Here is a 27,074-nt window from a genome sequence, read left to right as displayed (position 1 = left end):
GCAATTTTCCTAAAAAGCTGAAGAAGCATTTTCGAAAACATTACAATTATTGGAAAAAAAGCAACACGCGAAACAGTTACACAGGCTTCTACCTTTAAAGTACACAGCAGTTAAAACATTTGACTGATAAACCAATTTAAATAGGAAATGAAAAACATATGAATCTAACTATATATGGCGATAAGAGGCTATTTTAGACATTTGACGATATTTTAAAATTTCGTAAGAAAATTTGTTATTGGCAATCGAATTCGTAAAACGTACGCAATTGGTTATCAAAAATCCCATATTTAGCATTTTCAATTTCCTATGCAGCTTTAGTATCTAATTTCTAAAGCTTTTATGTATCTCTTGATGAATAGATTCATGTATGTATATAAATTTAGGGAAAAATTAAGAGTTTAGGATTGGGAGGTCTTCTTTGTCTGATGTTGGCATATGCACAACAGTGCCTTCTGTAGTTTTCTTTCTGAGGCTATATAAATTTAGTTTTATGGTTATATTTTTTTAATATTGTTAAATCTAAGAATAAATGTAATAATAGGTGTTTAATTTATGCATTCTATTCAGAATAACTTAAATCCAGTGACATAAAAATATCTTAAGCTAATCCAAATTATTATTTTGCTGAACAATTAGTAGCTTATCTTAAACAAAGGTATGAGAACATTTTCTTTTCGTTAATAATAGGTCTTGTTGTACCATATTCAACTAAAGATCCTAACAACAAATACTTATCTTTTCCTTAACAAAGTTTATGCTGAAGCATAAATAGTTTAAGCACGCACCATTCGCTCTTGATGAAACTTTCAGACAGAACTAAAATAACTTTCTGTTAGCATTAACTGCGTCCAAAGTATTTAATGCATAGTAATGAGAAGAAGAAATACAAAAAGTACACATTATAGGTATTACTATTTATTACAGCTTTGTTTCAGACATTATATACATGCCATGTGCTCTTTTCAAAGTAAAAAGATAAAAGGATTTAGGGTGAAAAGAAAAAAATTAAAGTAGCTTCCCAACATTTTTTTGTGATGTGTACATGTGCATAGATCAACAAAACATTAAAAACAATTCTGTAGTATGCAAGTTTTGTTTCTTGCGGCCAATGCTCAAAATTCCAAAGTCAAATCCCTGCCTAAAATTAAGCTCTGTACGTTATATCTGGATTACAGCTCTCTCGATCAATATTTTGTTTCATCTCGACATTATACAAGCATAAAACAGTTATTCCAACTTTGACTGAGACCAAACTGTTATAATATGAAACCTCAGTAACAGCATCTTCGATGAAGGTATGATTATGCAGTAGTTAATACCTATCAAAATCTGTCCCAGATAGGTTACACTTCATGTTGTCGACAAGGAGGGCTAAAACGTCACGCCTGTCTAATGCCAAAAAAAGGTATTTTCTGTCTGTTCTCGGGTAGTATCAGCAGGTATACTTTTTCTGGAGTACTCCGGATTTCAGTCATGATGATGGGCCAAGTGTTTCTGAATATACAGCTCATTTCATTTTCTTGAATATATAGTTTTTATAGCTTCACATCCATTCATATGCTCGTAGACATTTATTGCACTTAACGTTCGCACCGAGATGTAGTCATCGACACTGGACCATCGATGACAGAGAAAAAAAGAAACATAGTTAGGTGAACCCCTTTTTTTATTACACTATGTAGTCAGACACGCTTGTATGCGAATTTTGCTCAATGATTTCTATCATATGAACGCACTGTCGGATGCACAGAGGCCATTAAATAAAGTTTAGTGGACTAGACGTTGCAGAATATTATTCAAGAAGAAACATCATAGCACCACACCTATGACCATTGCTAACATTATTTCCCTTCTGTCGGTGGCTTCTTTTTGCTCCTAGTTGTACAGTTAAATACCGATATCTGCTGCTAGTTGTACAGTTAAATACCGAAAGCCTACATCTCATCGAAACTACACCTCATTAGATAAGAACTTATTTATTGCAAGAATAGAATCTACATTATAATAAGTTCGTGCTTTATAATGTTTTGGCTAGATGGGTGCGTTTACATAAGCAATAATATGTATAAATGAATTAGAATCTTCATACATATCATTTCACTCAGAGATTTGCTAGTCTGAACTTTTACTACTTCTTTCATAAATGCAAAACATTTCTCGTAATTGGCCTTAAACATAGTCTTTACCTTTCTTTTCAGCACTGACGACTTCATATTTCAAATTCTTTTTGCTCATGGGAAGTCCCAAAGCCTTTCTCATTTTCTCCCAAAACAGTTTTTGGCCAAGATTATTCTCTGTCCATTCTAAACACAATCTTGTTTTCTCTAAGTATAATAAATTCTTCGTATACAGCTTTTTATCTATATTTTCCAACTTAACTAGAATAAGAGCATCTCTAATATCGTCAAAAAGTTTATGCTGAGCCATGTGTAGTTCAAACATGCACCATTCGCTCTTTATGAAACTCTCAGACAGAACTAAAATAACTTTTCTGCTAGCATCAATAGCTTCCAAAATATTTTCTGTAATAAGTGCACCAATTTGAAAATCTCTTTCGTGTACGCAGAGCTTAAATGTGGGCTCCTGAGCTTCAAGCGCAGGTAGTAAATAAGATAGAACCCAGGGGGTATTTTCGGAATTATAAGATACAAATGCGTCATAAACATAATGGAATTTGTACGAATTGCTATATTTTCTCTCTTTCATTCTGGCTTGTATGTGAAATATCCAGTATCGAATGTACCAGCGGAAAAAATAGCATAGAAAAGAAATTAATGAAATAAAGATTGTTATGAAACAAATTAAAGCTACTGCAAACAAACTTACTACAGCGGCTTCCTCTATTTCGCAATTAACTACTGGTAATTCAACGTCTTTAAAAGAATAATTTTGCAAAAAGACAGGTTGCTCGCAAGTATACGTTAAAGGATCCATTTCAGCCTTAGAATGTGAACTGAAAGTCAGATTTGAATGCCTGAAAAAAGCCTGAAGTTCCTTCATTCCACAGGTACTGCAGTTGAACGGATTTCTGCTTAAATCCAGATATTCGGAAACTTGACTAAATTCAGTTAACATAATAGGGTTAACATATGTTATTTGGTTTTCTGACAGCTCCAGTTCTGTTACTGTTAAATTAGGATGGAAAATTCTGCTCTTCCAAGGGACAATGTTGTTTTTCGATAGAAACAAGCGCTTTAAGTTAGTAAGGGATGAAAATATTTGACCCGGCAATGTGTCTATCTTATTGTATTCAATATAAAGCTCCTTAAGTAAAGGTAGGTGAAGAAAAGGAAGATATCCCACAAAAAATTTCAAACTATTTCGTCTTAGAAAAAGTATTTTCAGGCTCTTAAGTCCAAAAAATGTGTGATTTCTTAAATAAAGCAGAGAGTTGGCCTGAATATCAAGGGTCTCCAAAGATGTAAGGGTCTCAAATGCAAATTCTTCGATATCTGTCAGTTCCATGGCTGCTAGAGTCAAAACCTTCAGATTGCGCAAACCAGAAAGTACGTATCTTGACAATTTATCATGTACTGGGATTTTTGATAATGATAGATATGTTAAATGCGTCATATTTACAAAACTAAACTCTTTCATAGTAAACTGAATTCTTGGACGCAAGATCTGGTTATGTAGAAATAACACTTTTAGGTTCCTAAGATTTCCTATATCGAAAGGAATAGTTGTTAATTCATTATCATTAAGTATCAACTCTCGCAAGTTCCGAAGATGTTTAAAAGCGTTGGTTTTGATTAATCTTATAGAGCAGTGTGGCAACCACAAAGACTCCAGAGATGGAATAGAAGGAAATATTTCCACAAATGGAAAATGATTATAGCCTAAGTCAAGACGGAATATAGCTGTATTCTGTAGAAATTTTAACGCTTCATAAGGAAAGCTGTTTAAAAGAACTAACTCTCTCATAAATAAAAATTTTATTGATGTGTTATTTAAACTACTTGTAAGATTACCCATAGCAACTTCATTAACATAATTTACAGATAAGTCCAAAGTCTTTAGCGAAGTTAAATAATCGAATGCCTTTTTTTCGATTATTTGTATTGTAGTATTAAATATGCTAAGATATGTGAGTTTGGTGTTTCTTAAAGGTTCCAATTCCGTACTGGAAATACGGCGGATACGCGTGTTTTCATTCAAAGTTAAATTCTCAAAAAGTATTAAGTTTTTCAAGGCTGATGCAATAGTGCCAATTCTTATTATATTGTTCTGAGATAAGTTTAAAGTTTTCAGCATAGGAGTATAGTTAAAGACATATTTTACAACCATTATATCATTTTTACTCAAATCCAAATTTTCTAAAGTTTCGAGACCCTTAAAAGCTGCTTTTGTGATGTATTTGTGATGATTGTTGGATAATGTAAGTGTCTTTAATTTTTTTAAATGAACAAACCATGAGTTTGATAACACAACTTGTAAACAGTTAGATATATCTACTGTCACACTATCAGCAGGCAGAAATTGTGATATTTCATTTATGGAGACATTAGAGCAGGAAATACTTAGCCCTTCATGTTGCTGAATGGAACAAGTAAAATTTTGCACTAAGATGTCATACCATGAGTCAGATATCGTTGGCACTGTAGGTATTGTACTCAGATCAGCATGCGAAATTTTATTTTGTTCTTGAGTTATATTATTTTTTTCACTTTCTTCGGGTACTTTATGATTGTCATTAGAGTAAAATGATTTTGCGCTTGAATTAAATAAGCTTTCGTTACCAACTATAGTGATAAATGTCCTTTCAATTGGTAACTCATCCGTAACATATTTTTCTGTTTTATTAGAAATTTTCTGCCATGTCGTTTGATTATCATTGATGCCTTCCACATCTAAATCAGCGGGTAGAATAAACTTTGACAGACAAGTAAGCGTAAGAAGCATATTCGTAGCGATAAATACAGTGAAGAAATCCAAGAACTTCATCCTGAAAGAAAAAAAAAAAGGAAAAACATTAATCCGAGTTCCCATTGCTAGTTATTTAAAGCGGATATTTTAACTAGCAAATATAGCGATAAAATAATCTGGAGCCTTACATGTCTTTGAAATCTTACACTACTATTTCTATAATTAAATTTCTATAATTAAATTTGGCCCACCAGCGGCCGAGCGGTAAAGTCGCTGAACGCTGGTAGTTCGGTCCGAGGTTCGAATCCCACGAACGGGCTGGCTGCATGGGCGTTTTCGTGGTTTTCCCCATGTGTAACGTGTATACGAGCCAGTTTCCCTTAGAAAGTCCTCCACGAATGCATCCCTCCTCTTAGGCAGATAGCCCTTGTGTGCTTTGCCATAATTAAATAAACCAAACCAAACCAACTATAATTAAATTTCCCTTATATTCAACAAATATCATTTAAAATACACATTAACCCCTGAAACGATATCTTTTTTTCATTTAAATTTTTTAGTTGAGAAGCTATATAATTTCCCAATCATATAGCCATGTTGTTTTAAACAGTTTCGAAAGTGCATATCAAAATTTGAGGAGTTATACAAATTTGAGAATAACTTTAAAATTTCTTAAAGATCTTTTTATTAAATATTTCCAAAAATTTTAGGTTTCTTTCAAGATTTCTGAATTAATATTTAAATTGATTTCACTTAAGATGCGCAAATCATCTTTGATGTACAAATTAACTTATCATTTTGATGTGTCTTCACTCGTTTTAAGCTACACATTACATTGTACACGTTGTTTTAAGCTTACGCACTTCGTATCAATGCTACACTCATTGAACATTACGATAAAACTAATTGATGGAAAAGACAAGGTTTGATGTAAAAATCCTACTGTACTCTTTGAAGGCTTGTACAATTACTCTAAGAATCCTATTTTGTCTAGCTTTCGCATAATTACTTGAACAAAATTATGAGCCAGTTTCCCTTGAAATGGTTTCCACAAAGATATTCTTCCCCCTAGGCAAATAGCCCTTGCGTGCTTTCTTGTAAATAGTTAAACAAATAAACACCTGTATGTTCAATAAATAATTCGATATTCTTCAAAAATCTCTAAACATCTCTAATTAAAATTTTTGCTGAGAGGAAAACGCAGTCGGAAGTTGATAAAACAATCAAAAACCATTATTTGACATTTTGATTATTTTCTGCTACATTTTTTTTTCCTGGTGACTTCTTTCTTGTCAGTGATATGGAAAGAGGTATGTTTTTACATATAATTAACAAGCAATGTAGTGTTTATTGATGGATTAAGATTCTATAACTGTGACTCTATATAATCCCGTTTCTCTGAGTCCGGATAAGATTCTGTATAAGTAGCAGCAGAAGCATAAGTAAAATGTTTATTAACTGAATATTTTACGAGGACTGATCACTTCTTAGCTAAAGCCATTGCTCCTTAGAACCTTCTCTCGAGCATTTTTGTTTCTGATTAAAAAAAGTTAAGGTCCATCAGTGGCCGAACGAATAAGGCTTTAGGTTTCGTTGATTATGACAAAGCACACTAGAGCTATCTGCCTAAGGGAAGGTATGCCTTCGTGGAGGACTTTCTAAGGGAAATTGGATTGTACACATGTTACATATGGGTAAAACTATGAAAATGCATATGCAGCCAGCTCGTTCGCCTGGAATCCAACCCAGGTCGGAACTACCAGTGTTCAGCGATTTTACCTCTCGGTCGCTGGTGGTCCATGAGCGAATAACATCGCTGGTAGATTATGTTACGTTATTTGAGCATAGCAAGGAGCAGGAGAATTATCGGCCTAGAAAGGGATGCCTTCGTGGAGGAATTTCTAAAGGAAACTGATTATATTCACGTTACACATACGGCAACCCAAAAATGCAAGCAGTCCGTTCGACTTGGGACTGAACTTGGGTCAAAATCCCAGCATTAGGCGGTCTTGACCATTCGTCCACTGGTTAGGGCACTTAGTAGTTTTGACATGGCATCCATTTTAGCGAACGGGCTAACTGCATGGGTGTTTTCGTAGTTTTCCTCAACCTGCGTAGTTTTGCGGTTTTCCTAACGTGAATACGAACCGGTTTCCTTCAGAAAATCTTTGGCTAGGCCATCCCTAGTATGCTTTGTCCTAATCTAATAAATCCAGCTTAGAAATTGCTAATCTTGGCAAAGCCGAATAGATGTATCAATAAATTTTACGATATGATTTCCTTTGACAGATAACAAATTACTAGGTAATTAATTTCGGCTATGCCATTTACAAATATGTATAACGTGCATATGAACCAGTTTCCCTTAGAAATTCCTCCACGAAAGCATTCCTCTCCCTCGGCAGATATTCCTCGAGTGCTTTGCCACAATCAAATAAACCAAAACGAAACCAAACCAGCCATTTACAGGTAACCAAGATTCTATTCGAACTCCGATACTTAAACCTACCTGCATATTACTTTTGGTTCGTCTTCCTCATGAAATTTTCACTTTTATCGTATGCTTATGCAGCAAAGCTAACAGAGAAATTCTAGGGCTTAAAAAAGCGCTTTGGAACCTGTATTACATACAACAATGAAATCCATTTTTTATGGAGCATAGCTGAATCTCTCGTTAGCATTGCAGTATGTAATTTTGAAAGTTCATAGCAAATGTAGTAGATCAAGACAGGTATGTTTGATATATATTGAGAAACAGATTGCATTGTCGTTGCCAAAGGTAGCAAGTAATTTTTGCTTTGTTTTGTACGTGCAATTTATATCAAACATTAAGAAATTCCTCTGATTATCTTTTAATCTTTTAAATTAATTATCTTTTAATCATGCAGATCTTTTAATCTCAAACTATCATCTGTGCTTTTCAGTAGAGTTAATTGTGCATTAAATTTTGCACATTTAAATTTGCAACCGGCGTGCGAAATTCCTCCATAAAGCAAACCTTTTCTTCAGTTTTTTTGGAATTTATGTGTAACGTAGTACCCATCTATTAAACTTAAAAACTGAAGCTTGAGCTTGTGTTTGTACTGGTGAAATCTCGTAGTTTAGCTAAGCAAAAATGCGTAAATAGAGAATTTCTGTAAATAATAGTAAATAAGTAATGTATATAATAGTTCGTTATGTAAATAATTTTGTAAACAATAGTTTGTAATGTAGTACGAAAGAGTAGTGTTGTACATTTTTCTAAATTATCAATCCATAGCTTAAATTCATTCATTTAAAACATAGCACTCTTTTATTCAAAGTAGTCTTAAATTCAAATATAATGCTGTAAATAATAATCATTAATTAATTTATGCTATAATCGGAATTCGTATTGTGTCCACAAAAAACTGCCTCGATGTTTAAAGAAAACTCTCGTAACAACCATCTCCCATAGACGAACATGTCTAAAAGTAACCAGTATTTTTGAAAATATAAATAAATGTCATATTGGATACCTCCGATGATTACTTGTTCTTAGGGAACCCCCTCTACGAAATATCAGAATCATCTGGAACCGAGGATATCGTCTAAAGAATGTTTCGCCTCATTAGACATTGCAACGTACAATGCACAAAATTGAAATCAAGTGCTTTTTAAATTGGACTCGAGGAATTATTCATAAATTGGCAAGCACTTTTGCACTCTTCAGATTAATTATGCTCATACATTTCAAATTTGAAGCATCTGCTTAAAAGTTAAAATAAACATGTAAATGTCAATTTCAATTTTTTAGAGTATGTTATCTAAACAGTTGAGCAGATTACCTAGTAAGAGTAATTACTATTTGATGTATTATGCCTTAAAATTAAAACACAATTTCAGAATAAAGTTTGGTATTTAACCTGCTTGTTTTTAACGTCGAATAATGTTACTGGTAGTCTAAATATCAAGTGAAACTATAAAAGAAACTAAGAAAAAAACATAAATAAAATCCATATTCAAAAATAAACAAAGCACAAACCTTTAATAAGCAGACAGTCCTGTTTATTTCTCAAAAGAGGCATAAACTTCCCGTTTATATGGAATGACGAAAGGTAAAATCGCAGTAGAGAGCAAAATCTCAGAAACACCTGAAAAAAGAATCGATAATATATCTGTGATAGAAATAATATTAAAACACTAAACTTAAGTGTCAGTGGAACCAGATTAAGTAATAATGTTAATAAAAAGATACGATCATAATTAATTATATCATCTTAACAGAAATTTGATAGGAGCTAAATGATCTGTAAGAATTAATTTCATTCTTTTAGTGAGCGAATCTGACAAAGCAAAAGGATTTCTGATTATTACTTATTGCCATTCTTGTTATCACAGTGTTTGCTTTGCTTTTCATTTTTATCTGTATACTCTATCAAACTTTCCAGAACGGAAGACAAGCAGTATTTTAACATCTATAAAAAGAATTACTGTTTCTAAAATGAGTATTATTGTTCCTAAGAGGAGTATTATTTATATTGTGAAAAACAGTTTCTCCATCGTAAACTCACGTTGTGAGTTTACGATGTACTACTAGTCAACATGTACGATACTAGTCAACAACGTATAAAATATTTCATTTTCCTTCGAAGTAATAAAATTAGATTGCACAGTACAGCTTAAGTTATAAGGAATTATCGTATTCCCCTGTGCATGCTGTCGAGATGCACGCAGTTAACAAGCCTAGATAGAATTGGAAGATTCGTGGTTCGAAATCTGACGATGGCACGGCTGAATTATCATTTTTCTCTGGCTCCAAAAAATGCCAAAAAACACACTACAGAGGTTCTTAAACTAAATTCCAGAGAACGAAAATTCTACACTTCCAGTATTTGGTTTCATATCTCATGATTCATATCCCAGAATTCATATCTCATGCCAGTTGCCTTTTAAGGGGGGGAGTAAATAATTTCCCCGTGCTTGATCTCTTTGTGTAAGTGGGTAGCATGTCCAGCTAACACTAGAGCGTCAGTGGTTCGGTTTCCGGCGAAGGCATAATCATTTATGTCTTCGTCGGAAATTTACTGATTTCTTCAAAGTTACCAAAAAATTTACTGATTTCTTCAAAAAGAGATTTTATTCCCACTTTTAGTAACGTTTCGACACAAGGGTAATTTTATACCATGAGTGTCACAAGTATAAAGTCAGTTTCACAATTAATCACACAAACGTGAACTATCCAGGTAAGTTTTTCATTTGAGATTACTGTAAAGTAATTTGTCTTTTTCGGTCTTGAAGTCCAAAAACTAAACAAGAAGAGTTGCTTTTTGCCTGTGTAATTTTTTTTTCTTTCTTTGATGTTTGATAACCAGCGGTTTAGACTTGTTCTAGTTAATTTTTTATTTTCTATTCCGTACCAGTAGACGAAATGTCTTCAATTTTAAAAATATTCTCTTACATGATTTCGATGGTTATTAGATGATTGCACTAGATGTAAAAGTGTTCAGAATCCTCGCTAAGTTCACTTATCACTGTGAAGTCCGAGACCTAAAAAGATGCGCGAAATTCATCTCTGAAATAAGAATTAAAATTTGCTGATATGAGGTGTTTCGACCTCACTTTTAGTTGGAATCAAGTGTTAAAGAATTAATAGAATTCCTGAACGGTTAGCCAGTCATTTGAAGATCTGGTATTCGATTCCGAGAGAGGGCGTGGTGTAATTCTAAATATTTCTAATTTCTAAATTCACCCTATTCCTTAAAATATCAAAGTCAAACAAATATGAATATATAAATATGGGTTTTGAATTCCCATTAGTAGAAATGCTAAAATTTGATACTATTTATTAAAATTACTTGATGCTTTTTAATATTTAATTTTACATGTTTGATTAATATTCAGTTTTTTCCCCACCCCCTAAAATCGACGAATTTCATTGCTTTTTTTCCATCAACAATGTTATTTAGGTAGTATAACTTCGGGCCAGTTTCGTATATCACGAAACTGGGCTGTTTTGTATAGAAATTTTACTCAGATAAGCAATAATTTACTAGCTGATGCTTTCTCGACCTAAGGCATGTATAAACATTTAAATTTTGCCCACTTTTACATAAAATTATCGCATAACCAAAAATGTCACGAAAGCCTACCTTATTTGATTAGTCAAAACACTGATAACCGCTTTTTAACAGCTTGAACATTCAAAGAATAACAGTTAATTTAGCTGAAACTAAAACAATAAACATTACAACTAAAATTTCTAAGGTTTCATTTGTTAATTATCCCAATTATCTTCTTACTTTGGATTTAATTTAACTTCTGTTTTATGAACTTTCACCAGAATGCAAATTAGTTAAAATGTAAATAAGCTCCTAAGACACCGCTTACAGCGTAGGTTCATCGTGACTCTTTTTTTCTTTTCACATTCGACAGAACAGCTGGTTCATGGGTTAAGAGCTCATCAGCCTGTTGGATCCCGTCCATAGAACACTATGTTTCAGTTTATCTTTTGTTTACAACAAGATGTGCTGGTGTAAGCTTCTGCTATCCGCGTTTGCTTCGCGAGCGCTTAGGAGTAAGCCAAGATTTTGTTAGAAGTGCTGATTTTGTACTTAGCATTCTGTTAAATTTGGACGTGTTTTCTACACTGGTGTGCAAAACTTAAGCAACAGCACTGTTTTTTGCCATAACTCCACGAGAAATCAACCGAGAGACATGAAATGCAGAAATGAAGAAGAGTATTATGTACGTAAAGGATGACGAAAGCATCGGAGCTGAAAAACGAATACAATGGATACGGTATGGAATCAAACAAAAACAAGCTTTATTGAATGCATAGTATTGACTCATGATTGTCTATCCAAGAGGAAGAACAACAAGCAGATGTTCCTTAATCTGGGATATGCCTTCCCCTCACTGAAATGGTTGCTTCGCACCGTCTCCGCATACTCAGAACCAGCTGGTGCAACATTTCTTGCGGTAGGAGTGCTCATTCCTCAATCAGCATCTGTTTGAGTTGTTGGGTGTTCTCCGGAGGTTGTAAGCGTGCTGCAATGCGTCTCCCAAAAGCATCCCGCACATGTTTGATGGGATTTAAATCTGTGGAGTACGCTTACCATTCCATTCGAGTGATATCTTCACTTTCCAGTAGCTCCTCAACAGCAGGAGTCCGATGTGACCGTGCATTGTCATCCATGAAAATTAAGTCTGGGCCAATGGCACCTCGGAACAGACGCACATCGGGAAGGAGTACCTCCTCACAATAGCGATCACCGGTTACAGACCCTCTGTCAAAACGGGAAGCTCAGTTCGCCCGTTCAGCATAATGCCTCCCCAGACAAGAACTCCAGGACCACCTTTACGGTGTCTTTCCTTGATGTTACTGGGATAAAACCAGGTCCCGACCTCTTTCCAAATCAAAACGCGTTGAGAATCGCTTCTGGTACTGAACCGACTCTCATCCGTAAAGAGGACACGACTCCATTGATCAGTTGTCCAGTTTTTGTGCTCTCTGCACCACTGTAAACGGTGGCGTCGGTGGCCAACTTTCAACGGGAGGCAGCGTTCAGGGCGGCGGGCAAATAGGCTCCCTTTGTGAGGGCGTCTGGCTACAGTAAACCGCGACACTTGTCGTCCCGTTGCTGTACAGAGTTGCTGAGCAATGGCGCTTGCTGACTGCTGTCGGCTTCTTTTCGCCTGCAAGACGATATCTTGGTCATCCCCTGCAGTTGTCGTCCTCGAGTGGCCACCACCAACTTTTCTAACAGCTGTACCTGTGGTTTGGAACGCTTTCCAAGTGCGCGAAACGACACTTTTGTTGATTCAGAACTCTGCAGCTACACTGGTGACAGTACGCCCCTCCTCCAGCTTTCCGATCATTCTCCCACGTGTGAAGTCGTCCAGGTGATTTCTTCTAGCCATATTTCACGAACTGACTCACTGGCACTTGCAGCGAATATGTTGAATAGCGTCTCCGTCCTTCCTTTTTATTCTACTGTTGAGCTGCACTCGCCGACATCACGCGTTTTGTGTGCGCTCATGTCGCCTCTGACGTTTCGTTCCTGATATTTGCATACGCATGACGTTTCTACAGACTTACATGTTCATTGTACTGATCTCTGGACCTCCTTTTCTGCAATTTCATGGCTATCTGCTAAATTTTTACATTGTTGCTTAAGTTTTGCACACCAGTTTAATTACCCACAAGCTAGCGGAGTTCTGTTTCTGTTCAATTCCTGAAGTTGTATAACCGTCAGATATTCACTTTATGTAACACTTTTCACTTATTAGTGAAAAATGTTACATTTTTCATCATTGATTTATATTATTGAAACAACCATAATATGGAAATTTTCAAGGTGAATTTGACGGAATGAGTAGATATACATAATAGATTTAACGTTAGATGCATTACTTTAATGCAAATAACTATACGTCGTAACATTATTATATCAACTTATGCTGAAGATACACCATTGTCTGCAGCATATAATGTGTGACTGGCATGTGCTCACTTCGTTATAATTTTAAATGTATAGCTCATACAACTGTTTTTCACCCACAAGCCTTGTTAGTCTATAATGCATTCGAATCGTTGAACCTTACTTATTGCCTAGCCTGTTATTGATAAAGCATCAACAAAGTCTTGAATTTATAGCTAAACATCCTGTAATCCTAAATTTTTTTTAACTTTGAAGAAACTTCAATATAATTCACTCTTCCTTTTTATGAAAAGTAAATTTCACGAAAATTCTTAATTAAATCATTAAATGCCAGTGTGCTAATTAGATATCAATGATCATTAGCAAATAATGCTAAATCTGAAAATAATAACTGCGTACGATAAGTAACATTTTGATGATGCATCATAATGTGATGGTTCCTCATGGCTGAGGTTACACATGAAAATGCTGTTGAATATAGAATTTGAGTTAAAATATAGAATTTGAATTCTTCAGTTGCGTATATCACTAATTGCATGAAAATGAATTATTATTAATCATAAATAAAATATTTTACATTATTGATATAAATGAGTTTATTTCACAAATTCAGACAATATGAATACATTCTTTATAGTTGCATATGCATACAAATTAGTTTGTTCTAAGTTATTGTATTATTATACCTATTTTGAAATGACATTTTTGGGAAAATGTTGCTTAAATCTGAAAATAAGTAATATTTTTATGATGCATCATAATGTGATGGTAGATTTAAAAAAAAAACCTAAATAGAGTATTCCTCACGGCTGAGGTTACACGTGAAAATGTAGTTGAATATATGAGCTAAAAATATATAATTTGTGTTCTTTAGTTGCACATAGCACTAATTACATGAAACTGAATTATTATTAATCATAAACAAAAACTTTTATATAACAGATCTAAATAAGACTATCTCAAAATTTCAAAAAATACAAATATATTCGTCATAGTCGCGTATGCATACAAATTAGTTTATTTAAATTATTTCATTAGAGCTATTTTGAAATGAAATTTCTGCGAAAATATCGCTCATGAATTAAAACAATACATGTCAGTGGAACTCAATACAAACTTCAAATCAAATGCAATTTATAAAGATTTTATTAAAAATGTTTCGAATGTTTATATAACGTAATTTTTATCATAAAGTAATTTTTATCCGCATACTTCAAAAGAGTATACAAGCGGAAAGAATTTTCGTTACTCAGTATTTGCTGTACCTTTAACTAGCAATAATAATAAAGGAATTTAATCTCATTTTCGTACATCTATAGAAAAATCACACTTGGAGGTATATCTTATTCCTTAGCTGATGACTTTGAACTCTCTAACAACTAATTGCTTAATTTCTTCTTACAATTAGCGAGCACAGTACTTGAATAACATTGTTTACAATAATGTAAGAGTGCTGCGACGCGATAAAATGGATAAATAACCTTTAATTTGGTAAAAGGGTTATAAATTTTAATGTGAAGTTTTGAATTATTATACAGGGTGTTCCAAAAGTAGCGCACAACAAAATTCAAAAACTTTTGAAACTTTTGAACTTCCCAAATGCTAATAAACCTAAGAAGATAATGATTTTCTGCTGAGTAACTTGATCTCGAGAAAAATGGAAGCATTCACTTTAAGATATAAAACGGCCGTCCATTCTTTTTGAGCTCGGATGAAATCAGGAATAAAAAATTGCAGTCACCAACAAAGAGTGAAGAAAGGTGGTATCGCAACCAAATTATGCGTTGTTAAGTAATGCTCAATCACAAAAATTCGTTCCGCTCAGAAAAACTCATCTCCAGTTTGCACCTAACAAATGCGTTTTAAAGATAACGACCCAAACTGCAACTGAAATTTCAAATGATATATTACTTGTAAGCGTATAGAGGTGGCATCAATTAAGAAAATTTGTGATTACACAATTTTTTTAATGTCTGATGGATGCGGCCTTGGGATCAACCGGCACTTATCAACAAAAGACTTCATTTAGAAGTTTACCATTTAAAAACCTTATTTAGAACCTAAGCTTCAGCAGCTTCAAATTAAAATTGGGATCACTTAAAAAAGTTACACTTCTGATGCTAATTTTAGTAACATTTTCTGCTCGATCTGAGGATACTAAAATCAAAAATGTATATAAATCAATTATGTTTATAAGATATTACAATACAAATCAAGTATATTTAATAGAAACTACAATACAGCGTATAGGTGTTATATAATAAGAAAGCACGTTCATTTGAAGCATAAAATATTTATCAAACAATTAGTGCATCATCTGAACCTAAGTATCAGAGAAAGGATGAAAACTTATATGTCAGTGACTGTCAGAATTGTACAACTCAAGAAAAGTTTTCTATATTTGCTTAAGCTACAACACTTGCTTCGCATCTTTTACATTTTAATGCGCAGATATAAACTATCAATAAGATTTTCTACAGAATTGGCTGTTTGTTAACTCATGAGGTTTCCTTTACTTCCACAGGAATTCAACTGTGTAGGTAATATCTGATCAGTAATATACTAATAGCAAAACACGAGGTTATGTTACTTACAACATAATTTATCTTCAAGAACTTTTTAAAGACTTCACTTAGTAAAAATATCAGAAAGTTTGACCATGTTGAATGAAGTTTATGTAAAACCTACCTGTACAATGGAGATTTCATTATTCTGCTGCAACAACTACTGTCTGCGTTTTCGCTTATGCAACTTCCTTTTATTTATTTATTTTTTCTGTTAAAGCGCCTTTTTCCCTCTTCATATGAGTTCATCCACATTTGGTTTATGGAAAATCCCTAAAGTACGAAATGCTGTTTAAGAAGAATACAATAGCAGCAAAAATAAAAAGGGAAAACGAGTTATCCGACGATGTTAAAAATTATATAAAAAAAAATTTTCAGATTAAATTAAAAGCAAAATCATTTTAGGTAACTAAGATTGATAGAAGCTGATCTAAGCCTAAATGCAAATGTAAATAAAATTTTAAATACAAATTAAATTACAAAGAATCTACAGTATCTGAACAAGGGTTAGGATAAAAGGCGTCATCCTTCACCAGATCAAAATTAAGTCAACAAGAAATATTTGTATACATAAAGGATAATAATAAAGTCCTTTAATTGTAAAATTTCTTTTTAAGTAAAAGCATAACTTGAAACTGAGGGCAATTTATTCATTTTTTAACATAAAATTCACTTCATTCTATGAACTTTTCAGTGTATTTAGTTTCCCTTACAGGGGAATTTGCGCGTACAGGAAATTTTCTTAATGTTACTAAATTTTCTTCTTTCATTGTGCTTTCTTTTCATGAAAACGTTTCAATTTAAACATTTCTACGGCAATCAACTCATAAAGTGTTAAAAAAAGGATGAAACTTTTAATCTATAATGACGATGGATTTGTCAAAATATAGTAATTCAGATACCCAATGTATTAAATTAAGAAAAAAAAAATTAGGGGGGGGGATTATACAGAAAGCACGCACTTCGCTTAGGAAAAAATATTAATAATTAAAAGTGAACAAGCTCTCTCTCTCTCTCTATATATATATATATTACGAACTAGGAAAGAAAATGAAAAAATTAATTGAGAAGCACAGGAACATACTGTCTATCAAGTATCACTATATAAAGGATGGAAAGGAAATGTTTAATCTCTTTTGCGCTTGGTTTCCTACTCTGAGGGGACCAATGCCCTCGCAGGACGGTGGCTTGGCAAATGCGGTCAAGAGCAGGAGACTGACGTTAATTACGGAAAAGGAAAGTAAGTGGCTGTGTCAGGGAACATAAGAGGAGATATATTTTTAAAAAAAAAAAGTGTTTTTAGGTCTCATTCAGTATCAGTATATCAGTATATCATTAACGTGATTAATGAAAGCCATTTGAAACCAAAATAGGATTTGCATTAGTAAATTATAGTTAAGAATAATGGCCCCCCATTGTTCTGATTATTACTGGAATAATTTAAAGATTAAATCCGATAGTATCTTAAGATGTTTTTGCAGTTGGAAAAACAAGAATATAACTCATTTTGATTCACCTTTCTTTTCTTTATGAATGACGAATATCTGTTTGCCATACACGTGATCAAATTGGGAATAAGTGTTTAATCCGTAAGATTATAAGTATTGATTAACATTTCCTATAACTACTTCTAATTGAGGCTTTCTAAGAGCAACCCCTTAATTTTGACTCGCAGCTTTTAATTTTAGACTAAAATATGAGCATAGAATCTACCTTTAAACAATGGGATTTTTTTTTAAACACTGTGGCATGAGAGTGCCTAGTAATAATAGTTTTAGAGTCGCTAAGAATCATTTTCTGGATTCTCATATTGATTTTTTTCCAAAAAAATATTAAAAGCTGCAATTGACGAGTATGAGCAATGCATAATACATACATATATAACGTAAGCATACCATAAAGAAAAATGAACCCCCAACAAAAGCTGATCGACTGCTATTGAAATCTAAAGAGGGGTTTATCAGAGGGAAAATGGCAATTAAAATCAATTAAAATTCCATTTAATTGATTTTAATTATTTATTTACTGTATCGATTTATTACTTATTGTAATGGATTGGAATATTTGAATATGAATTAGCTGAATATTTAAGAAAAATATTATGACTACGAGAATAGGAAAAAAAAACATTTCTTGAATATTTACTTTCTTATAGAATGCAGATGAATTCATTTTTACTCAACGAAAATCAAAATTTAGTAGCTAATTAATCTGTCCTGTATCGAGCACTTTAGTTCAGTGATCCGTATTAATATGCGCTTTTTTTTAAAAAATTTAAATGCTTCAAGAATAATTAGAAAAGGGCATAATTCTCTTCTTACCCTTAAATTCTTCAATAAAAAAACTGCATTTTCAGCTATAACCAAGTGAAATAATTTTCTAAATATAATTCAAACCAGGAAAAATAAGGTACATAAACAGCTTGGAAATGGAACTAGCATTGAGATTCTCTTTAAGAAATATGGTGAAGTTTAACAAAAAGTCTACGAAGTGAAGTAATTCCGTAGAATATTTTCTAACTCTTTATGATTAAATTGCACTCAATTATACTTTATAAACGACATGTAAATATTATTTAATGTATATGTGTGGATGTGTGTGTGTGGCTCACTAGCGGCTGAGCTGTAAAGTCGTTGAACCCTGGCAGGTCGATCCGGGGTTCGAATCCGGATCGACGGGGATGGCTGTATTGGCGTTTTCGAGGTTTTCCCTACGTGTAACGTACATAAGAGACAGTTTTGCTTAGAAAGTTCTCCACGAGGAACCCTTACCCTTAGGCAAATAACCGTCGAATGCTTTGCTATAATTAAACAAACCAGACCAAACAATACATATATAAATAAGTAGCTTAAAAAACTGCTATATTTTATGTATACTTATCAAGTAGTATTTCAATATAGTATATAATGATTAATTCTCTCTCACTTAAAGTCGTAACCCAAAAAGAGAACAAATTAAACGTCAGATACGTATACAATACTGAATCTAATACAAAAAATACAAAATATAAAAATAAATTATATATGTACGAAACCTAACTAACTATTTATACGTAAATATACGTATGGTAATGAACATTGAATAATAAATATATTTTATACCTTGTTCTATATTTGGTTCCATTTATATATACCTATACATAGATATATATAATTTAAGGATTCCGTTTAAGGATTATAGTAGTAGTTAATACTACTACATATAAAACACAAAAGTGCATCAATAATGTATTTTTCAGTATTATTTAACTTCATTCTTAAGAATTTTCTGCAATCTAGTTTGCGTTATTTTATTCATAAGTCTCAAATAAAAACAACTATTGTTTATATGTTATTAGAAAATTAACCAAAAAGCAGCGACCACAATGTAATTGAGAAACAGTTCTTAGCCGTGAAAAGGTTGAAAGCCATTCGGTTATGACTATTATCTCACATACTCAGTTACTTCGCATACATGGAACATAGCATTCGAAATGAAAAAATATTTACTACAAATTCATTCGTGTAACAAATATCTGTCTTTCTACACCTATGGCTTTAAAAAAAGATGTTATTTATCTTACAGTTTATCGTTAAGTAATACATTTTCATTGTACAAAATTGCATTCATTCGAAGAATTCAATTTGTTTTTTCCTCTGTATAAAACTGAATGTAGAAAAGTTAGATGTTTAAACGACCCCCACATTTTCTGAAGACCATGAGCAAGATTATCCCCTACTTTTCAGCCCCCCTGTGAAAAAAGGGGTTCTAAATTTACGACCTGACCGCATATGAGCATATTTCCGCAGGACACTTGAAGTTCATTAGTGATAACGCCGTATAAACTAGTCTAACACGAAGTTTTACAACATGCATTTTTTGGCTTAAAGATTTTTGTTAAAATGGCTTAAAAAATCAAATCAGAATATAGTAATATTTAACAGTGATTTTTATTTAAAATTTTAGGCTATGTCACGTCGGAAGAAAACGTGTGAAGTTCATTCTCGATGCAGCATAACCTTCATTCCAAAGAAAGGAATAAAGAGCCTTTGTACATGTTAACACTTTCCGGCACACTACCTTTTAAAGTCGAAGTTTTGATTTAAAGAAAAGGTAGGCAGTCTAATTAGGCCTAGAGGAGTATACAAGTAAAATTTTGTGATGATAGCACTTTTCGTTTTAATTCTGTGGGTGTGCCCAAAGTGGCCCACTGATTGAATAGAGCTTCGAAAAGAGTACTGAAACGAGCATTGTTTTCAATGAACTGACCGATGAGATGCGGAGAAACAAAGAATACAGAATCTCAGTTGTCCTAGATTATCGGTGAGCCCGGTATGGGCACACCTAGGGTTCGCCGTTTGATTTTAGGCAAGATTTCAGGGTAAAAATTTAAAACTAAGACAGAATAAGGAGATTAGCATGCAGCCAAAAAATAACAGAAATTTCTTTTTAAACAATTCCTTTTATACCCTAAAAAAATCTGGAAGATTTCTTTGAAAAATGAGGGTCTTAAAAAACTAAACAAGGCTAAAATATATGGACTGGTTTGGGTTGAGCTGCCATCTACTATAAATAAAGAAGGTTCAGAGTAACCTATAAATCCTTTTTCATTCAATTTTTCTGTGCGTACAGAAGGAAGTTTTTAGGTGTGTCCAGACCGCACACATTGTGCCGCAAAGGGTTAAGTAAATTTGTTTATGCGTCGCCGTCGGACACTGCGTAGTTTAAAAAGATAGCTAAGCAGATGGTTATAACCTAAAAGAAGTAGATATTCAACATCAAAGTAGCTTGTGTTGAAGATATATTGCCTTGAAGATCTTTGTATTGAACGGTATAAATCGAGACCTGCATTTTTATTTTTATTAGTCCAAAGGATCATTGTCTCTGAAGGAACTATTGTTTTCGTTTTGCGTTGGTGCACTATAAATGTCCGTTTCTTTTTTCCGTTTCACAATCCTACTGCGAATATGGGCATGTGTAAGCCCAAATTTGAAATTTGGAATTTGCTTTATTATCGATTTCCTATTTTGTAACTCTTTAACAAATTTTTGATTAACAAACTCAAGGATTTCAAAGCGAGCAATGGCAACGTTGTACAGAAAAAATTTTTTATCTCCAGCGCGCGAGACTGCATATCGGAAATTCTAAAGATATGCTCAATTTAGAACTAATTTGCGATATTTCTCTTGAACTTAATTTTATGGTTAACTGCGAAGAACGTGATATTTAATAAATAAAGATAATAGACAAATGTTAAAAAACGCCCCTTTGGACGTAATTTAAAATCCTAAATCTTTCAGATTTTTATCTTTTATTTTTATTTATTTGGAAAATATAATTCTGCGATTTCGTAATTCTTACCCTCTCTTATCACGAACAAGTGCCTTCGAGTTGCTGGTAGGTCAACAACCGAAAGGCTCCGCGTTCAAAGGGTTTTAAAATTTCTAGTCAAGTGAAGTAACCTCTAGGGAAACCAAATGAGTAAGAGGAGGGAGGGAATTCTAATAAAAACTAATTAAAAATTGAATGTCTCACGTGATTACTTCTAAGAATGATTTCTGCTTCTGAGAATACAATTAAGTATTAGTGATGTTATATCAATGAACAGTCAGATTCTCTAGAACGACTACTTTTACAGAAGAACAAAAACCTACAAGTACGGTGGCGTGATTGTCTTAGGAAGGTTTAACTATATATAATTTAGGCTTCAAACTGTTTAGAACTAGGAAATTATGCGGGCAATATTTATGAATTTGATACATTTCGATAAAGGGGTCCCACATGTCTTAATAAATTTATTGTTCAATGCATGTAATATTTTAATGCATGAAATTAGCTTTTTTTCTAATGGGTAGTGTGACAATATAGATAGCAAATGATGATTTGTATTTCCGCTTCATCCATTCTATACATCATTCACTGACATAATATGAAATAAAATCAACTCTTGGGTCTCCTCAACGCATTAAAATTAGATGCTTTTATCTCTGTTTAGGAATAACTGCGCAAAGTTTCGGCCAGCACAAATAAGGTAACAATGTTAAGAAATCACATAGTAAGCAAAAAGGACATTTTGTTTATTTACTGAATACTTTTTTAATATTCATTGACTGAATCCCCAGGAAACAGTTCAAGATAAGACTTAAGACAGACGTAAAGTACACTAAAATGCAAGTTCAAGATATGTCGTAAGACATATACTGAAAAGGAATAATTTTTTTTATGTAGAAAATTTACTTTAAACTAAATCGAGAAAAGAAATAAGAAAATTTAATAAAAGAAATAAAATATTTAATTAAATTTCCTACTTGTGCGCATTTAGGAAACCTTTAAGGCAGTAGTCTCAAACTTTAGCCGCATATGGCCCCCAAAGCAGTTCTACATTACCAGAAAGTACACTTCTTGTAAATTATAGCATTAATATGACATTAATTATTACGCAAAGAAGTTGTAGAAAAAGCTTACGATTTTAATAATTTGCAATTAAATTGTGCATTGGTTTTACTACCATTAAGCCTTTCCCTAATTCGCTCGAATTACCTCGGGATGAGAAGGCCATCATGCAGTGATTTGCCCGAGTATACTCGGTGCTCTTAAACGCGTAAATATATGATTAATTCGAGTGCTAGAAATAAATACTTACAGTTTTCACAGCAAAACGTATTTTCTTTAATTCCATCAAAGTGACAGCTAGCAATCAGCGCTACAAAAGAAGTAAGCATCACAGAAATTTCAACTTCAGGGATATTTCGATTTCAGCTATTGAAGAAAAATACTGCCGCTCTCTCCTTCGGATGCTTGCGATGCTTTAGAAGTTACTTCAGTGTCTAAACTTCAGTGTTAAACTCTTAACGGTCCTTCTTTTTTATTTAGATAATGCTAACTCTTATTTTATTCGTTTTCCTTAATTATGATGTGGAGGTAATTGCAATTAATCTGCAAAGGTACTCCATAACCAAACGCCTTGGTCCTTGGTCCAAACAGACTCTTTACTTTGCAGGGGGGAGCGATGCTGGGTCAGGTACAGAAAATAACTATACTTCAAGCTGACGGACAAAATTTTTCAGACCGGTTTTTAATGACTGCTTACTATTGCAGAAGGAAATTCTTTTCTTTCAGCTATTATTGAAAGACTTAAAATAAACGCGAATAACATCCCAGACAATCTACCAACAGAACTAATGAATTTACCCTACAATATAAATCTTACCCAAATAATTTGAAGATACACACTTGATAATCTTTCTATAGCACTTGTCTAAACATAAATATGCTCAGTTTCGAATTTTTGCAGTAAGAATAACTGCTTTTTTCGGGATTACATTATATGTGAATAGTCTTTCCCTCAGTTAAAAATTAATAAATCTAAGAAACGAGCGAGTTTGACCAATGAGCATCTGTAATTCGCGATGAAGATAGTTTCTAGTACTTTTACTCCAAGGCTACAAACATTATGATAATCGAAACGACATTAGGCGTTGTAGCTTAGAGCTCTACAAGAAATAAAAAAGTTTATAATTATTTACGCACAAATGTCTGTTTGTTTCCCGTATACATCGAAGAAACATTTAATAAATAAAAATGAAGGAAAAGGTTGTCATTATTTATTCCAGTTCGAAAGTCTTCGTAATTTGTTTATTTTTAGTTCAAGTAAGTTATTTAGGTAATAGATAATTCAGATCGTGCATTTAGCCCGCATGCAGTTTGAGTTTGAGACCATCTTTAAGCGGTTACAGCAGAAAACAAACATCGCGGATGAAAACGTCGCGGAGAAAACAACGCAAGGTGAAAACGTCGTGCTACGAAACATCGTGAGAGAAAACATCGCAAAGAGTTCTAAAACATCGTGGTACAAAACATCGACGTCGAAAATAAAGAGGTTCAAAAACTTCGCTATTTAAAAACATCGTCGTCGAAAATATCGTGGTAAAAAATAAAAATATCTACAAATCATCGCATGACGATAACATCGCAGACATGCTTTTTTCAGGCTTTAATAACTGTTAATGGATATTCCCATAATGATTTGTAAGCGCAAGATGGAAAGAAGTATAATTTTTACTTTCATATTTTTTATTAACTAATAAAGTTTTGCTGTGAAAATAAGAAGGAAACTTAAGCATAGAAAATTAATGCAACTTATAGCACTTAATTTTAAACCGACATAGTTAACTAACAAATGCCATTAATAAATAATTTTTTATAAAGTTTTTACTGGTAATTTTTCATGAAAAGTATAATCTGTAAGTTGTATTTAATTTATTATACATTTTTTAGACATTCTCATGAAGCACGATAATATCTTCTTTAGGAACATCTTGGAAACCTTCTTTTCAAATACAGTTAAACAAAATACCGCATTTAATTATTGTATACATATTTTCTATCTTAATCTTTTGTATGACAGAAAACTTGAGAAAGCATAAATGCCCTTGCCGAGATCCTAACTACAAATTTTTAATTGATAATTGAGCGCTACCATTTAAAAAACATTTTCACCTCTAGGGCACGCAAGGGAGAATGAGATAATTCCCTACAAAGCATACTAATACATGACAAAGTAAATTCTGAGAAAAGATTCAATTTTAGCTACATGAACAGTAACTAAACTGCAGTTTGTAAACCCTTTATCAGTGCCCTTCCTTGGCTTAACCAAAGAGATATGTACAATATAACGATTTGAAAGTTCTTTGCTAAAATTTTATCTAGCATAATAATTAGCGTTGCACCTCATAGGTAAACTGAAATAGCTGGCATTATTTCTGATTTGAATTTCATTACCTCTTATTAATCTATCGTACAGTACTTGAAATTAATATGTGTAAATATTAATTCCAATTTTATGTGTAAATGTTAATTTTCGCTTTGAATTTTATTACCTGTTATTAATTTCAAGTACTGTACGATAGATTAATAAGAAGAGACTCATCAAGTTATGCAATAGAAATAGGGGGAAAACCAAACAAATTGTTATAATGTTGTTGACTAATTTCTAGGATTATGATTTAAAAAAAGTGTCCAATGTCTAAAGTCTGAACAAACGAATAGAATTCGTAAAAAGTGCGTTAACGTAGTATATCAGATACGTTATATTATTTCCTTGTTTCTTTAGATAATAATTAAGCTTAGCAGTTTTACTCAGAACTAGAAATGACTATGACTACCATACACTCAAAATTTCCATCAGAAAGTAAAACTGATATTTTAGTGAGTTAGATGCTTTAGCGTTGAACCCAAACTGTTACTGGTTACTGGTTTATTTGATTATGGCAAAGCAAGCGAAGCCTTCATGGAGGACTTTTTAAGGAAAACTGGCTTATATCCACGTTACACATGGGTAAAACCATGAAAACGTCCACGCAGCTAGCCCTTTCGCCTGGAGTTGAACTCGTATCGAATCAGCGGTGTTTAGCGACTTTACCGCTCGGCCTCCACTAGTCCCCCAAACTGTTACAAATGGCTTGCATAATATCTAGCTCTCTTTGTAAAGTAAGTTTATCGCAGCTCTAATGACAGGTTTTTTTTTTTTTTTTTTTTTTTGTGTGTGTGTGTGTGTGTGTGTGCGTGTTTGTATTATGTAGATTAGACGAAATCCAAGTTTAGCATAGAAAGTTAAGATTTCATCACTGGTGGTAAGCTAACATTACAAAATATTAAATTAAAACTTAATTAAAATAAAACTTTAAGGAAAAAAAATTTTTTTTTCCAGAATGCATCGAAGTATTGCTTTTATTTTGCTTCAGTTTTATGTGTAAATGTTAATTTTAATAAGCAAACAGTACTTCAGTCGCAGCGACAAAGGTAATTCGGTAAGATTAACTGCAAGCCTGTTGTAAAATGATAGTTCAAAATGCTAGTGCTCTTTCCCGCCTTAAGCGCCCCCCCCCCAAAAAAAAAAGGAAAAAGAAAAAGAAAGGGGGGGAAACTAGATTAAAACCTCAGATTTGACGTTTCTGCTCAATATTTGAAGATTAATCAAAAATAAATATATAAATAAATAAATAAAAGTTTTATGATAAGGCATTATTACATTTATAATGCTTCGAACGGCTTATCTTACGTTTTACTTCAATATGTTTCCCTAAAATGCCGGATTATTTTTTCCTGTTTCCTGTGTCAAATAATTGGGACCAGGGGTAACTTCTGTCATAGAATCAAGGCTCGATTATAACAACCTGAAGCCCTTGAAGTAGCATACTTCCAAGCCCCCCTCCCTAGTGTTTCTTTTCCTTGCTTTTCATGGGGCGAAAATGAGCCCACCAAAGACGAAGCGGCAAAAGCACTGAACACTGGACTAATTCGACTCGGGAGCTCAAATACCAGCAAAGGGGCTTGCTGCATGAGAATTTTCATGGATTTCACATGTGTAACGTGAGTACGATCCACTTCAGAAAATCCTTCTTCACAGATGCATCCCTCATTCTTAGGTGCATAGCACTTGCGTGTTTGCCATGCTTAAGTATGCAAGAATCAATATTATGAGGAATTACAGGATGATTTTGAGAGCCCTGGGCAATCAGGCCTTAAGTAGAACGATACGAAAGTAAAATTGCTATTCCTTAATTATTCAGAATGAATAATTACAAAAAGCTCTCAGAATTTAATTCCAGAATATTAAATAAGATTAATTTAATTGTTTTTAAAAAGATAGAGGGGATTAATATAAAAACTTGAAAAAATTGAAAACACATACCTGCCTTCTGCAGTAAATATACTGGCTCTTGAGAAGCAATCTGAATCGTTCTTTTCTAAATCTGGCCTTTTATATATCTTTGGTTAAGATAAAGGTATTGCAAACCTTCTAAACTTTCCTAATGTTGCGATACAATGTTGCCATCAGACTGACATGGATCAAATACCTGAACTCCCATTTCAGGTTATCGCCATGCACTCTGTATTAAAGAAGGAATAGAGTGAAAAAAAGTAAATCAACACTTTTTTTTGCAGTTTTTTTGACGTCACAAGCTCGCTTGATCTTTGCATCGTTGTTCTGAGGAGTTTATCCTAAGTTTTCTGAGTTGAAAGGAACAGAATTTATGAGATTAAATTCAAGCAAATATAAGATAAGATTTCGAAGTATAGCAAATACGGAGAGCCAAAAGCATTTAACTCCCCAAAAAATTAGTCTTCTGCGAACAAGTCTTCTCCAATTGTGTTTTTGTAAAGACGCAAATTAAATCGGGAATGTACGGGATAATTTTTTCAAACATTTTAAAAGCGTTTATGATATACGGTCATTTTAGGAAATAGCATAAATTAT

General features: G+C 33.1%; 1 protein-coding gene across 1 annotated transcript; it reads right to left on the bottom strand.

The window, feature by feature from the left end:
• Positions 1-902: 902 nt before the first annotated feature.
• Positions 903-26,777, bottom strand: LOC146992738 (toll-like receptor 2). Its single transcript, XM_085809969.1, has 4 exons — positions 26,508-26,777; positions 15,960-16,108; positions 8,873-8,981; positions 903-4,948 (listed from the first exon to the last, which is right to left on the bottom strand). Exon 4 carries the CDS (start codon positions 4,945-4,947, stop codon positions 2,173-2,175), a length of 2,775 nt encoding a protein of 924 aa, XP_085666095.1. The 5' UTR covers position 4,948; positions 8,873-8,981; positions 15,960-16,108; positions 26,508-26,777; the 3' UTR covers positions 903-2,172.
• Positions 26,778-27,074: the final 297 nt, after the last annotated feature.

The sequence above is a fragment of the Stegodyphus dumicola genome, chromosome X2 (genome assembly GCF_044657685.1).
Source record: "Stegodyphus dumicola isolate Sdum_Otavi_A_Nest chromosome X2, ASM4465768v1".
Taxonomy (NCBI): domain Eukaryota; kingdom Metazoa; phylum Arthropoda; class Arachnida; order Araneae; family Eresidae; genus Stegodyphus; species Stegodyphus dumicola.
This window is presented reverse-complemented; position numbering and strand designations above follow the sequence as displayed.